The 13718-nt window shown below is 39.8% G+C and overlaps 1 protein-coding gene across 2 annotated transcripts in view; it reads right to left on the reverse strand.

Annotated features, from left to right (window-relative positions):
- The window catches only part of RSF1 (remodeling and spacing factor 1), a 60347-nt gene that overhangs the window by 19243 nt on the left and 27386 nt on the right, over window positions 1-13718 (reverse strand). For both annotated transcript variants that reach the window (XM_075116837.1, XM_075116910.1), the window contains 6 exons: window positions 12842-12934; window positions 11929-12134; window positions 9787-9944; window positions 4734-6469; window positions 2015-2212; window positions 737-841 (listed from right to left, as the gene is read on the reverse strand). In XM_075116837.1, coding sequence (XP_074972938.1) covers window positions 737-841; window positions 2015-2212; window positions 4734-6469; window positions 9787-9944; window positions 11929-12134; window positions 12842-12934 — 2496 coding nt within the window. The remainder of the gene's footprint in view (window positions 1-736; window positions 842-2014; window positions 2213-4733; window positions 6470-9786; window positions 9945-11928; window positions 12135-12841; window positions 12935-13718) is intronic.

The raw sequence follows: 13718 nt of genomic DNA on the forward strand, positions 1-13718 counted from the left end.
GCTCTAACTACCAGCTGCAATCCCAAACTGTGTAAAGAAAACATTCTTATATATCCAGGATCATCAACTACTTAAAAATACCCCTCCGAAGACAAGTAAAAAACAACACTCGATATGGCCACATCGCGTCACGTCCAGCGTGGCTAGCTTTTTGCAGGGCACCAGCCCTTTCGGCAATGGATTTTCCTAAAAGCAAGGAAGGGGGTTGGGATCAGGCGGATTATTCTGAAAAATGTGCATAAGTGGTTCCCCATTAGTTTATCAAGAACAGCATAAGATGTTCTCCAGCTGATGCTCCCCCGCAAATCTTGCTATTTCAGATGTACGTTAAATGAAACTGGACATGTCAGCTATGGATCCATCCCTTGCTGCCTGCTGCTTCCCCCCTCCAGGATGATAACGTGACTTTTTTGGGGGAGAACTAAGACATTACATTTTCAGTACTATGTTAGCCTTGAGGTAATTTAACCAAAGATGGGAGAAGACCAGGGTGGTTGGAGATTCCCATGTACATGTCAGTCATTCATCATGAGCAGAAAAAAGAAAGGGAAAGGAAAACCACCTCACAAAAACGCAGTTTTACTAACGGGCAAGAGGGAAGATCACCATCCCTACAATCCATCACAGTCTATTCGTTAACAGAAAACTGATAAAAGAAATTTTAAACTCTCAACAAATGTCCACAACCGCAAGCAAAGCTGAAAAGGAGAAGAACGAAGTCAAACAGGAACCATACGTGCTGGCAAGGTGGGCAGAACCACTCTCCGTCAGGGATTATCATCAAAGGAGGGCGAAGGCAGGCTGTGTGGTAGCCGCTGTCACAGGAGTCACACAACAAAATCTGTAAAAACAAACCAAATCCTGAGTATCTTTTGGCATTCACAACATGCAACAAGCTCCAGAACCATTTCACCAGCCAACACAGAAGCGCTTTAGAAGTACTTTGGAATATGCCAAAACAAACAAACAAACAAACCCCACAACCCTGTGTCACTTATCACTAGATGTTTCCAAGGCAAGGTGGGGTTTCTATGGGGAAGTTTATGTATCCCTTTTAACACCAGATTTCCCATGTGTTCTTAGGCTCTAAGTACTACTGGCCTGCGCAGGTTGCGTGCCCATAGTGCAGAATCTGGTAATGCTTTCCAGACCCTGGAGTAAGTGGAAAAATGCATCTAGACAAGATGTGGTGCGAACTGTTCTCCCTGTACGCTCACGTCCACGTGAAGGAAACCTGGCCATTCCCTCAGTCAGGATGATTTTATGTCCAGGACGGTGGATACAAAGCCTCGCAGACTCCGAGAGGCATACAGAGCTAGGCAACTGTTAGAGTCCATATGTAGCTGGGTAAAGCTTGAGACATCCCTTCCCATTAAAACTGAGGGAAAAAGCTGGCATAAGCTTTGCGAGTATCTACTGGAATATTTATCTCCAGCATCCTAAATTTCAAACTGTGTCTCTACTACGCTGAGATATCTGTCATGCACCCAAGAGCATGCTTATTCTGTGGATTCACAGCAGGACTGCACATTATGATTTCCAAGATAAGCAGAAGAATTCATGATGATATCCGCGCTGACGAGCCAGGACCATAAACATCAGAACCAGTGAAAGCTCACTGTGCCCTTCCTGTATGGGATTTTGCTATACCCAGTCCTCAGAGTGATGTGCAGCTGCATCCAACAGGGATGACAGTGCAGCTGTGACCACGTCACAAGGCACTGGAGTGCCTACATTACACTGCTGGGTTGTTTTGTTGTTTTTAATGTTGCCTCCTCTGTATTCATTGAGATTGCAGGCACAACCTCAAAGCCTCACCCCGATTAATCCTCAGTGGGCTAAACTGCGTTATACCTCATAACAGAAGAAGTAACTTCCTTCCTTCCTTCATAAAGGTGAACTCATCGACTTCTGCATGCAGCCAACTCGGAGGATGATGTGCCTTTAGATACCACCAAAGCCAACCCACCAAACCTGACACAACAGCCAACAGGAGCTTCCCCCAAAAGCCTACCAGCTCAGGGTGATTGGGAAGGCCACACTTCTTGCACGGCTCATCGTCATCAGCAGGTGCAGCCTCTTCTTCCTCCTCTTCTTCTTCTTCCTCCTCCTCCTCCGAGTTTTTTTCACTGTCCGAGTTCTCACTTTCTTCATTACTGGAGTATTTCCACCTGCCACGTGTTCGCGTACCCGTCCACCGAACTTTGCTTCTCTATAAGACAAACCGTTTCAAAGAGAAAACACAAAGGAAGCTTACAGAGTTTCTTCCCAGATCTTAAAAAATATTTGTCTCTACAGTGAAGTGATTAATTTCCATCGGAAATTAATAATTAAGTGGCAGTACATTTACAACAGAGCATTTCAATGACCGATCGTCTTCCAAAGAGCCTTAAAATGCAACAGGATAATAAAGAGAGAACAATTCATATCTCCCAGCAGAAATAAATTTTCAAATAAGGTTTAAAAGTAGGAAGACAAATGTGTCACTCAGCCCTTTTCTTTCTGTTTTGACAAGGCAAACTTGCTTGTGAACATGGTCAATTCCACATTTAAACTTTCTGACTTTTTGATGATAGCTTTCCGCAATCCAAAGAGAATCTTTTCTTTCCCCCCACCCCTACAGTTTGTCTTTTATTTTGCTTTAGGAAACATGTTTGCACTCTAACAAATACATTAATTTAGTTGTTTCTGGTACTCTCCTCTAAGATGGGGATACTTTTCTGAAATAAAATCAAGGCACTTTTTAAGTGCATAACTTATATCAAGGTGGTCTCTCACACATACACTTTTCCATTATTTTTCTTAAGTGAAAACCGATTCAGTCGATGCTTCTTTTTTGCTAATCAAAGGGGCCTCTCCCCTCTGTATCGTATCTGCCTTAGCAAAGCAACCATGTGCGTTACCAAGGCTTTACTTGGACTTCCCACCTTTTCAATTTTAAACAGTGGAAAATGACGTCTCTCGTTCTCTAGATGTCTTAAGCTCTACTGGTTATTTGTTTTAAATATCTTTTGGATGAAAACCAGAATTCAATTAAAATTCAGAATATCATTTTGTATTAGTTAAAGCTACTTTCTGCAACTAGGATATTTTATACTGAAAACAACGTACCAAACAGAAAAACACCTTTTCTTCCCGTTAACTGACGTGTTTCTCTCACAACTGTTTCCTGCACCAGTCACTGATAAAGGAAAATAACTTTTCTAGCTTTTCCAACTCAAAACATTTTTCATCTTTGACTAACCTACGCATTGACCTGAACGAGCTGAATGAACTGAGACGTACAAAATGTTCTATTTATCCGGCAGGATGGACTTGGACCAAAGCAGTGTTTGTCACTGGTAAAATTTTGTTTCAGGTTCTCAGCATTAATTTCCAGCTCTTTACTGATTTTGCTGTTCACTAAACTTTAGTAGCAAATGTACTTTAAAACCATGATACTATTAGTCTACGTCTAGGCTTCATCATATGTCATCCTCAGCATTTCAAACCTTTTTTAAAGGCCCTTCTTTAAAACAAATATAAAATAACCTTTTAAAGATTTGGGTATTTTTTATCGTAATAAAATGACAGCAGCTTACTAGTTTCAAAAAACTTCTTCCTCTACCATATTTATTTTAAAAGGTCTCTAAAAAAGTATTTTTACATCTCTGCATCTTTCAAAGAAAGAGGTCCTATAGCAACAGTGCTTCAAAATTAAAATTACTTGTAGGACTGGCATTCACTACGATTTTAATTTCATTTTCATAAAAATTTTAATATTAATTTTGAAGTGAAAATTGTTTTTGTTTCTTTATGTATATGACAAATTTTTTCAGTATAAGTTTTTCAGTATAAACATTATTCATTGTAAAATAAACTCTTCATTTTATGAACATTACTCAATATAGCAGCATGTGAAAGAAAACATCCTAAATAAGTGAATGTCTTGGTAGAACTACAAAATCAGTATGGGAACGTGCAGCAGTGGAAAAATTCATGGGCTTTCAAGTTGACATAAGAAGAGTACACTTAAAAATACAGACTTTCTATTCCCTGAATCTCTTTTGCACTCCATATCTAGCAAAAAAAAAAGGGAAGATAAATAAGTAAATGATGGTTATAATTACATAGGCTTAGAAGGACACTATACATCTGTACGCTTAAATTTTTGTGTTATGTTCACCTGGCAAACTTTTAAGATCTGTGCTGCATAAGCAAGATTTTATCGTGAAAAAAAGATACCTCCACCCAAAGTAAAGCGTATATCCCATGTATGAGAAAAGCTAAATTATATCATGAACTCACCACAACAATAACTTTAGCTTCACCTAGAAACAGAAGTCATAATATTTTTATTCTTCACCATTTGTTGGTTCCTTTTTGGCTTAGGATCATCCTGACCAACCAGACACCAAGTATCCATCTAGTAAATCCACAGGAGCTAGAAGTCTCCATTCAGCCACTCAGCCAGACTGAATCAGGTCTGATCATTTCATTTCTTAGAAGAATTCACTCTGGTTGACTTGGTCTACTTAGTTTAGGTTAAATGACAGATTTTATAAACCGGTAAGTCAACACTCTCTTAGGGGGTGTTTTTAGATTTGTCGAGTCCACTAACTGGATTGCAAAGCCAGTTCCTTGCAAAAGCTGACCAAAGGAACAAAATCCTCAATATTCCTATGTAAGCGTATATTCTCCTTATAGATAAGAGTGTGGGTATTCTTTATTCCCGGGTAATAAAACTGTATTACCTTGTTCACCTTAGAATTTGACTCCTTCTCTTGTTTTTTTGCATCTTCTTTTCGTTCCGGTTTTTGCGCTGCTGCAGGTTTCTCCTCTTCCTCTTCCTGTCGTTTTTTGTCAGGTTTCTGATCTCGAGTCTCCACAACTTTTGGACTAGGCTTGGATATTCTTGGAGATCGCCTTAATGTGCGGCCAATGCTGACCTCTTCTGGCGGTGTTTCTGTCTTCCTCTTCCGACTGGAGATCCTGATTGTTAATTTAATGCCTTCTTTCTGCCTTTCAGAAGTTATTTCTTTATTATCTGTGGCACAGCTTTCTTCTTCAGAAACTAGTTTATATTTAAATTTGCTCTTAGGTAGTGGAGATTCCTTTTTACCCTCTGAGGAGTCCTCTAGGTTAGAAGGATGGGCATCATCTGATGTCTCTGGTTCTGTCTTGGCAGCTTCCGGCTCTTCCTCTTGTTTTTCAGGGCTGGATTTTTCTTCTACTTTGCTCTCTTCCGGTAGAGCCATTTTACTGTCAGAGCCCTCCTTTTCCAAAACAGGCTTCTCTAAAGTAACGGGAGATGTAGATGAAGGGGGTGTCTCAGCAGCTTTCGGAGAATGAGGTTTCTCCTCAGACTCGCCTTTACTTTTCAAAGTCTCTTCCTCAGATAGTGCAAGCGCGGGCAGTTCTGCAGGAGCAGATGCATTTGTGGACTTCTCTAGCTTCTCTAAGCATTCTTTGGGGGACGGTAGTCCGTCCTTTTTGATTTTCGTGGCTAGCTTCTCTTCGGTTGTTTTGGCACAGTCCTCAGGGTTTGAAGACTCTTCCGCTACCGTTTCAGCTGTTATGCTGTCAAGGGACTCTTTTTCCACAGGACTAGATTCCTCCTTTAAAGGCACTTTCTGATTAGAAACCTCAGAGACCACAGCCCCTATCTCTTTCACCACAGGTACCGCATTTTTCTCCACCTCGCAAGCTTTTATAATTTTACTGACAGAGTCGGATACCTTTAGGGAGTCTGATACCTTTTCCCCACTTTTCCCATTTTTCTCTTTTAACGAGCCGCTGTCTTCCTTCGTGCTAGCAGAGTGTTCTGACTTATTATTTTGTATGACACTTGGGGTTATTTTTTCACAGCTAACCTCTCCATTTACCAGTACCTTCCCATCAGGACATAAAGCAGTAATTGTAGGGACTCTCTTAAAAGCTTCTTCTTCTGGCTTCCCTTCTTCCTTCAAGACGTCCTTTGTTGGAGTAACACATTTACACAGGGGCCCCTTTATAGGACTGTCATAGTCATCCGTCAGCTTGATCTCTCGCTTTTTAAGCGGTATTTTTGCCTGCTGGTCATTTTTAAGTTTCTCGCTTTCCTCCACAGATTTCTCCACAATTTCTTGTGGAGTTTTGACATTAACACAAAATTCTAACCTCTCCGGCTCATGAACTGCTATTTTGTCCGTACTTTTTACTTCTTTCAAGTCTTTTGCTTCTATTTTATTTTCCTTCACCTCTACTTTAACGGGCTTGACGTTTTCTTTAAAGGAGTCACTTTCTTCTTTGACGGTTTGCTTTTCGTCATTGTATTCTGAAGGTTTCTCTAATTTTACTATTACTGGTAATTTTATAATGTCTTTTTCTTCCATTTTCTCCATTTTCAGCACATTTTCATCGTCTTTGACCACAGGAAGAGGAAGGCCTTCCAATTCCACTGACTGTTCCTCCACCTCCTCTTTTTCTTCTTTGATTTTTAATTGATTTTCTGTTGACAGAGAAAAACAACTATGAAACAACCAGGGAACCTACAGGATTACGAAGAGCATCCATCAAAACAAAGGCATATCTGAAAAACCCAATAACCCTCAAATGGATCTTCTCTCATGGCATTATCAGCAGTCTGGTTGTCTAACACTGTCATTAAACGAGCGGGCTGCCAATTTTTAGCTACAGAATCACAGTTCAGTTTAATTATATACCAGGATAAATCTGAATTTTGGAAGCTATCAGCAGAATTCTAGACTCATCCTTCTTTGTACAGGCGTCTCAGCCCCTTCTTCAGTAGTACCACAATACCTGCAGAGGATACGTAAAACTTAAGCAGTGAGGGCGCGAAGTGCCAACTTCAGGTCTCACTTGAGTTTCTGAATTATTTCACAAACCAGAACACGGTGTAAGATTCCATGATCTTCAAGTGAAATACAACATAGAGATCAGTCCCCTGTTTGTACATGTTTTTATTGCAAGAAATACTTAACTATTGTATTTCAACAGTTCAGAGGGAAAGAGAAAACATTCGACATGATAGCTTATGGCAAAATGCACCTAGGTTCTCTGGGCAGTGACTACACCTCCTGTGTGCTATCCGAACACAAGTAAAAGACAATATTCTGCATTTGCTTCATCTGCTGTTTCTAAAACAAGCACAGGGAGTAGTAGCATATGCCAGAAAAACCTGCAGAGCTTAAAGAATTAGGCTATGCCTACTTTGCCAAGTCATTTAGATCATTAGGGCTTAAAGTACAGTTCCAGCGCTCAGAAGAAACCATACATCTATTTTGTTACTATGTACTTAAGCCTATTATTTATCATTACCGCAGCCTCTTAATACCTCTGGGTTTTTTGTTTTACCATACTTTGAGTCAGCTAGGGATAGAGCTAATTAGAAAAAAGCAAATATGATAGTACTGCATATATTGTAACAGCATCTTCCAGATGGTGGAGGATGCTATTGCAAGTGTGCCCTAACTCCAGACAAAAGGATGATTTTTCTCTTCTACCTCACCCTCTGGACAAACACGTAATTCTTTCCCCGATGAGAACTTCCCAAAGTGGTGAGAAACATACAGGGCAAAGTACGTGACAGCTAACTTAGTTACATTACAGAAAATAAGAATTTTGGAAAAGAAGAGAGTGGTGAGGAAGAATTAATAGATTTTATAATATTTTCAACTACAAAGCATGCATCCAAGTAAGTCTCAGCAATTAGTACAGCAGTGAGAGATGCACCCCTAAGGCAGCGGAAGTGATAACATTTAGAAGGCTCAAGGCTGGTTTTCTCCCCTTCACAGAAGCGGTCCCCACTCTGAGCCCCTGTAACATAAAAGCTGTCTCTTTAAAGACATTTGTCTGTAACAGTGAGAGCGGGGTATTTTTCCTGCGTCCGAATTCTTCCATCCTCCCTTCACTTCCTTCTGTCTAAACTTCGTTCAACCCTTTATTCCCATCACCTACTACTTTCTCCCAATCTTCTCACATCACAGACCACCAGAATCCCCAAGACTTCTCTATACTGACGATCAACAGCTGTTTGATAGTTTAACTCCCTGAACTGCTCGTAAAGCCTTCATATACACAAAGTGACTCAGCTGGAAGACAAGTTGTCTTCATACTATTCAAGTCAATCAATCAGGCAGGTGAAAAACATGTGACCATTGGTTCAGTTTACCTTATTTTTGCATGAACTAATTTAATGCTATTTGGGAAGCGGCCAAAGCAAACAGGTATCAGGTCTTCCAATGCGTTTTCACTGTACCTGAGAAGGGCTCTGCAGTCCTCGACTAACAGGGAGAACCACTAAAGTTTCCCAGCTGAAAGGCTCTAAGTGGTGCTCTGTGAATACACTGACTGCGCTTAAATCTCTGCACATGTAAATAAATGTCATTAGTCATTACATACGTGGGACTAGCGCCAGGAGGGATTTTGCATTGATACACAGCCTAATGCAAGTCCTGACCCAGGCGAGTGTGCCACAGGATTTGGGGACTTACCTACAGTGAGGACGTTTATTAAAACATTTTCAAATGGCCCCTCCCAAATTCAACGTACAGTAAAATCATATCAGAAGTAGAGATCGTAATTAGATAATTTGCACTGGCTTGGCCAATTTTTAGTGAGACAAAGGCAAGATCAGTACTTGGGATTAATTCTGCAGGTTACGTTGTCACTTATGTGCACTGTTAGATATTGGAAATGCCTTAGACTGAAAGACAATTCTGCTGGTGTTCATCACGGTTTGCTGGAATTCCTACAGCAGTCTTATAATGCTTCCACAACAACTCAAATTTTATCCAAATGTTTTATTTTTTCTGTTCTATACTGTTTGTTGCAAAGAATGAGAATAAAATAGCAAGTCTTTCTGTCTGATACTCAGGACCAAAGTCAGGTCTTGGCTAATTCCATGTTTCAAATTAACTTAAATAGTTTTTAAGAAACACATACTAACACAGTGGAATCCTTAAATCTTATTTCCGACTTTAAAATCTTTTCCTGTATTATAACAAAATTATAATACCAGGTAGTAACTGGCATAAAGTTACTTGGGATAACAAGGTTTTAGCTTTTCATAACCTAAACAAGATCAGATTCTTACAACACAGGATACTTCAGGCAAACTGGTACTGACTTCATAAAACCAATGCACAAACAAACGAGCCAGGTGAGTTGTTAAATACGTGCAATGACATGATAATATGGAAGGAAAAAAAGATTCTTTAAGAAGGACAGTGAAGGCAGCCACAAACCACTTCTGAAATATTTAAGTATTTTTAAATTGTTCTAACTGAAGCTCACATCTTCTTGAAAAATCATGTAGATTACGACACATTTGAGGAAGCAACCTATTCTTTTTTGATTCAAACTCAAAAGCAAAACCAAACAACACACCCAGTACTGTATTGATTTCAATCATGGCATTGCACAAACAATTTTTTTTTCTTTTTAAAATTTTAATGTTGCTAGAACAGGAAGAGTTTGGCAACAGTTCAACGCTCCACAGAAACATACAATGATGAGTATTTACAATATTATACAAAATGTACAGCAAAAATAAAATTACTTCGAAAACAATTTATACACAGCTCTCTTATAAACTCTTGAGCCTAAAGGTGCACTAAAAACCTCCAATAGTATTTATAACTTCAAAGTATTCAGTATTTCCTTGATTTACTTTGAACAGAAACATTTTTTATGGGTTTGGGGTTTTTTTAAGTGCTAATCTGACACAGCAACTTCTCATGAAGTTGAAAATTCTAACACTGCCACAGCACAACATTTAAAATTTGAGAAAAGAAGGCAGAAAACCTTGTGTAGATGGTTCTTCACCCTTCTTGGTGTCTTCCTCTTCTAAGCTCGGGCTTTCACGTGATGAATTCTCCTGCTGAGAATTGTTGTTTTTCAACAGGGCAGGATCAATTTGCGCTTTCAAGAGCTCGAGGGTCTCGGCAAGCTCATTGCGGTTTCTAGATGATGGAAGAAAAAAAAAACCCATCGTGTCTGATAAGCCACTTACTCACCCCAAAGGGATTCATAAAAAATAAACAAACACCATCTGCTTCAATGAACACTGCGCTGAAAACCTTATATACAAGCGTAGTGAAACGCCTGCCCTACCAGAGTGGCTGCAACCTCGCAGTCAGAAACCTTCTGATTTATCCACATCAAAATAACTTTTTCTGGAAGGACCGTATCTATCTCAAGTCCCGTTGGGTCTGGATCCAAGCTGCTACTGATATTCTTTTATTTCTTATGAGTCTCTTGCCAATCCTCACTGATCTTCCTTTGCGATTTCTTTTTTCTCTCAGCAGAGAGGAAGTTGTACTTTTCTGCTTATGCACCAAAGGAGTAGCCACGTCATTCAAGTGACATTTTCAAGAGCAATTAAGTAATTTAGATACTTTTTGCAAGTACCCATCCTAAGCACAGAGAGCAAACAAAACAAAGCTGTCTAGAAAACTCCAGCTACTCGAGTTACGGTGGCGAGAAAGTGTTCGTGCATCTCTATGCGTGCGAATCTCAGCGCGCTATAACTCCTCATTTAAACTGGACATCCAACTACAAAAAAACACATTATTGTATAATGGCATTGAGCCATGATTAAATAACGTCATTGTTTTCGTAATAGACTAGAAAAATAAGGCTCCACATTTTTTTTTTTTTCCAAAGTCAACATTCAGCAATTTGTTTTGCCCAGGTTTACAGGAAAAAAAAAAGGAAGCCTGGAAGTGCGACAGCCCCGAGGTGTGGGATCTCATGGGTTTAAAACCATTTCAGATTTTACAATGTGTTAATGTGTTTGTCTGCCATGAGTGTGGAGAGTCCGAACTCTCCCAGCAGAACCCTGCTTTCTGCCGCTTTTGGCAACAATCTCCAGAGTCTATAATGCACAAAGAGAGATAAACATTGCCCAGCTCTTGCTTGATTTGTTTAGACACGTTTACTTTATTCACCTACAATAGCTGTCATAATTTCACTGGTAGTAATACTTATTTTATGGCCCATTAATAGTGGTTTAAACAGTTCTGTACGGCTCCCTTGGGTACTAAAGTTATGGATATGTAGATAAGCCGCAGATATAAAAATTAAAATTTACAAACAGAAAAATAACCACCATTTGACTTTTTTGTAGATCTATTTTTTCATCTCCTTTTACTTTTTAAGTCACAGTTATTCTGCTGAGTCCAGCTTAAAATCCGCTTGGAACTAATCAGATTAAAAGAAGTTTACATGGAGCTAAACTAAAAACGGGTAACTGGTAGATATGAACCAAATTTCAAACTAATTCTTCTTCCCCATAAGAAAGATCCCATATACTTTGCGTAGAGTAGGAAAGGGAGAAATAAAATATGTAGCAAGAATTACAAGAAAAACCATAAACCTGAAGCTAAAATATCATTAAAATACTGACAGACCAGCCTGCAGCAACTGAGACCCAGAGGCACTGAGTCACGCACACGTCACTCAGCATCAACATGATGCACCTCATCTTTAGTGACCTATGACCGAACCCTACTCCAGAAGATCTTCTGTGCCTACTTCCATTGTCAACAGTTTTGTAGTTCCATGAAGTTAAAAGCGCAATATTATTCCCCCAAGAACAAAACTGTCCACTTGTAGTTGTCTTAATAGGGCAGAAGTTAGAGAAGCAAGAGTCCTCCTCCATTTCCTAAGGCATTTAGCTGGCCAGCGAGCAACATGGAGCCATCACCCTCAACAGAGCCTTCTCTTGGTTCCCTTTCCATATCTCCGTTGTAGCTCGAATAAGCAGAAAATTAATCACACGGTGGCTGTTACCCACAAATCAGTTATTTCTGTACATGTTTTTTTCACTGAACATACATGTCAAGGCAGAAAATCCTGCTGTCATGAATCCTATGGAGGGAGGGAGGGAGGGAGGGAGGGAGGGAGGGAACGAACGAACGAACGAACGAACGAACGAGGGAATACCTAACAATGCACTTCCACGTGGATCCGTCCTGGTCATCCTGTTCCTCTATGTACATCCTGACATTATGCTCTTGATCCAGCTGATACCAATACATCAGGCCATCCTTGTCTCGACCAATGGGCTGCAGACGCATGGCGTCGGCATCCTCCTCATTAATTATATTCTTAAACTTTAGATTGTCATCAAACTGACATTCGCAGAGATACTGGAAAAGTGAGAGTAGAAAGACTGTTAAAATATCAAAATATAAACAAGAAATAAGAAAAATCACCTCATTTCCTTTCAGTGTAATTTGGAACTTCTTTTTGGGCCTCTCTACTGGATCTGTGAGTTAGCTCTAGCTACTGGGGTTTTTTTCCCAGACCATGTCATTTTTAAAATGGAACAATATTTTTATTTAGTGTTGTTTTTTTTCTTTCCCCCAGCCAGCTTCAAAAGGGTTTTTTTTTGTTTTTTTTTTTTTTACATAGTACAAATGATCTCATTCTACAATAAAACACATACATAACTTGGAACGAACCCTGACAAGTTTTCTCAAGGCTTGAAAAGATGAAGTCCCATCTTTGCCTTTGGAATTCAGATAAGCTTATCTAACTGCAAGCCAATAAGCATTTTAAAAATTCTACCGCATAGGCAAATAGCTACTGACAAAACAGTAAGTACAAAATGATTTTCATAGAAAAGTTTCATACAAAGTGTAAAAAAAGATGCAGTGTGTTACGCTCAGCGTGGGCCCAGCCCACCGCACGAGCATCGCGCTGTTGCCAAATCAGCTCCACATTTAATGCAGCTACTTACGGTTCAGTCACGCTACGTTTGCAAGATGTTTAAGTGAGTGAGAAAGCAAAATCTCCAAGATATTTAAGTGAATACCAAAAAAGTAATTTAGAAGCTTAGTTGATGAGCGTGTACCTTCAGAATCCCCAGTTTGCACTCAACACTCATTTCTAGGTATCCTTTTTTTTCCATCTCCCAAGCCCAAGTGCTGTTGAATTCTTGGCAGATCTGTCACAAACGTAATGAAAAGATTGGTAGGGTTAGCGGATAAAAGCAACGTTAAACTTTCATATTAATAGCATTTTACTGCAGCAACAGTGATACATATTCTCTTCAGCATCGTGAGTCAAAGCCTCACACAAAAATAAAAACCAGAACTGGAGCAGGCTGGGAAGCACCGGCAAATCTTCATGGAAGAGAAGGACCTCATATTGCCGAGGTCCCAATCACCACCACCTTCTCTACACCTCTTAAATTAGGCAGCTCAACTCTGAACTGGGAAGGTATCCTTGTCTTTGCTGTGCAAAATCTCCCATTTTTCGATTTCTGACTTGTCTATGTAGAATATAAGCTCTCTCAGGTAGATGTGATTTCTTATTACACATCTTTACAGCACTTAGCACGTACGCTGCCGAGCTCTCCTGGGGTCCCAAGGTCCTACAACTGTACTGCAGATAACAAATGCAACTGATATTCACTCCGCACTGTGGAATTATTATTCTTTAGAAAATGCTAAATATCTTGGGCCTCAAGCCATTTGATAAATATTTTAAAATATTATAAATACAGCCTATTTCAGTTTACCTAAAGCAAATAAATTCAATGATTCTTTTTAGCAGGGCCTGTTGTGACAGGACAAGGGGGGATGGTTTGAAACTAAAGGAGGGGAGATTTAGACTGGATATAAGGAAGAAATGTTTTATGCTGAGGGTGGTGAAACCCTGGCCCAGGTTGCCCAGAGAGGTGGTCGATGCCCCATCTCTGGACACATCCCAGGTCAGGTTGGACGGGG

Source organism: Phalacrocorax aristotelis, chromosome 1 (assembly GCF_949628215.1).
Source record: "Phalacrocorax aristotelis chromosome 1, bGulAri2.1, whole genome shotgun sequence".
In the NCBI taxonomy this organism is placed as follows: domain Eukaryota; kingdom Metazoa; phylum Chordata; class Aves; order Suliformes; family Phalacrocoracidae; genus Phalacrocorax; species Phalacrocorax aristotelis.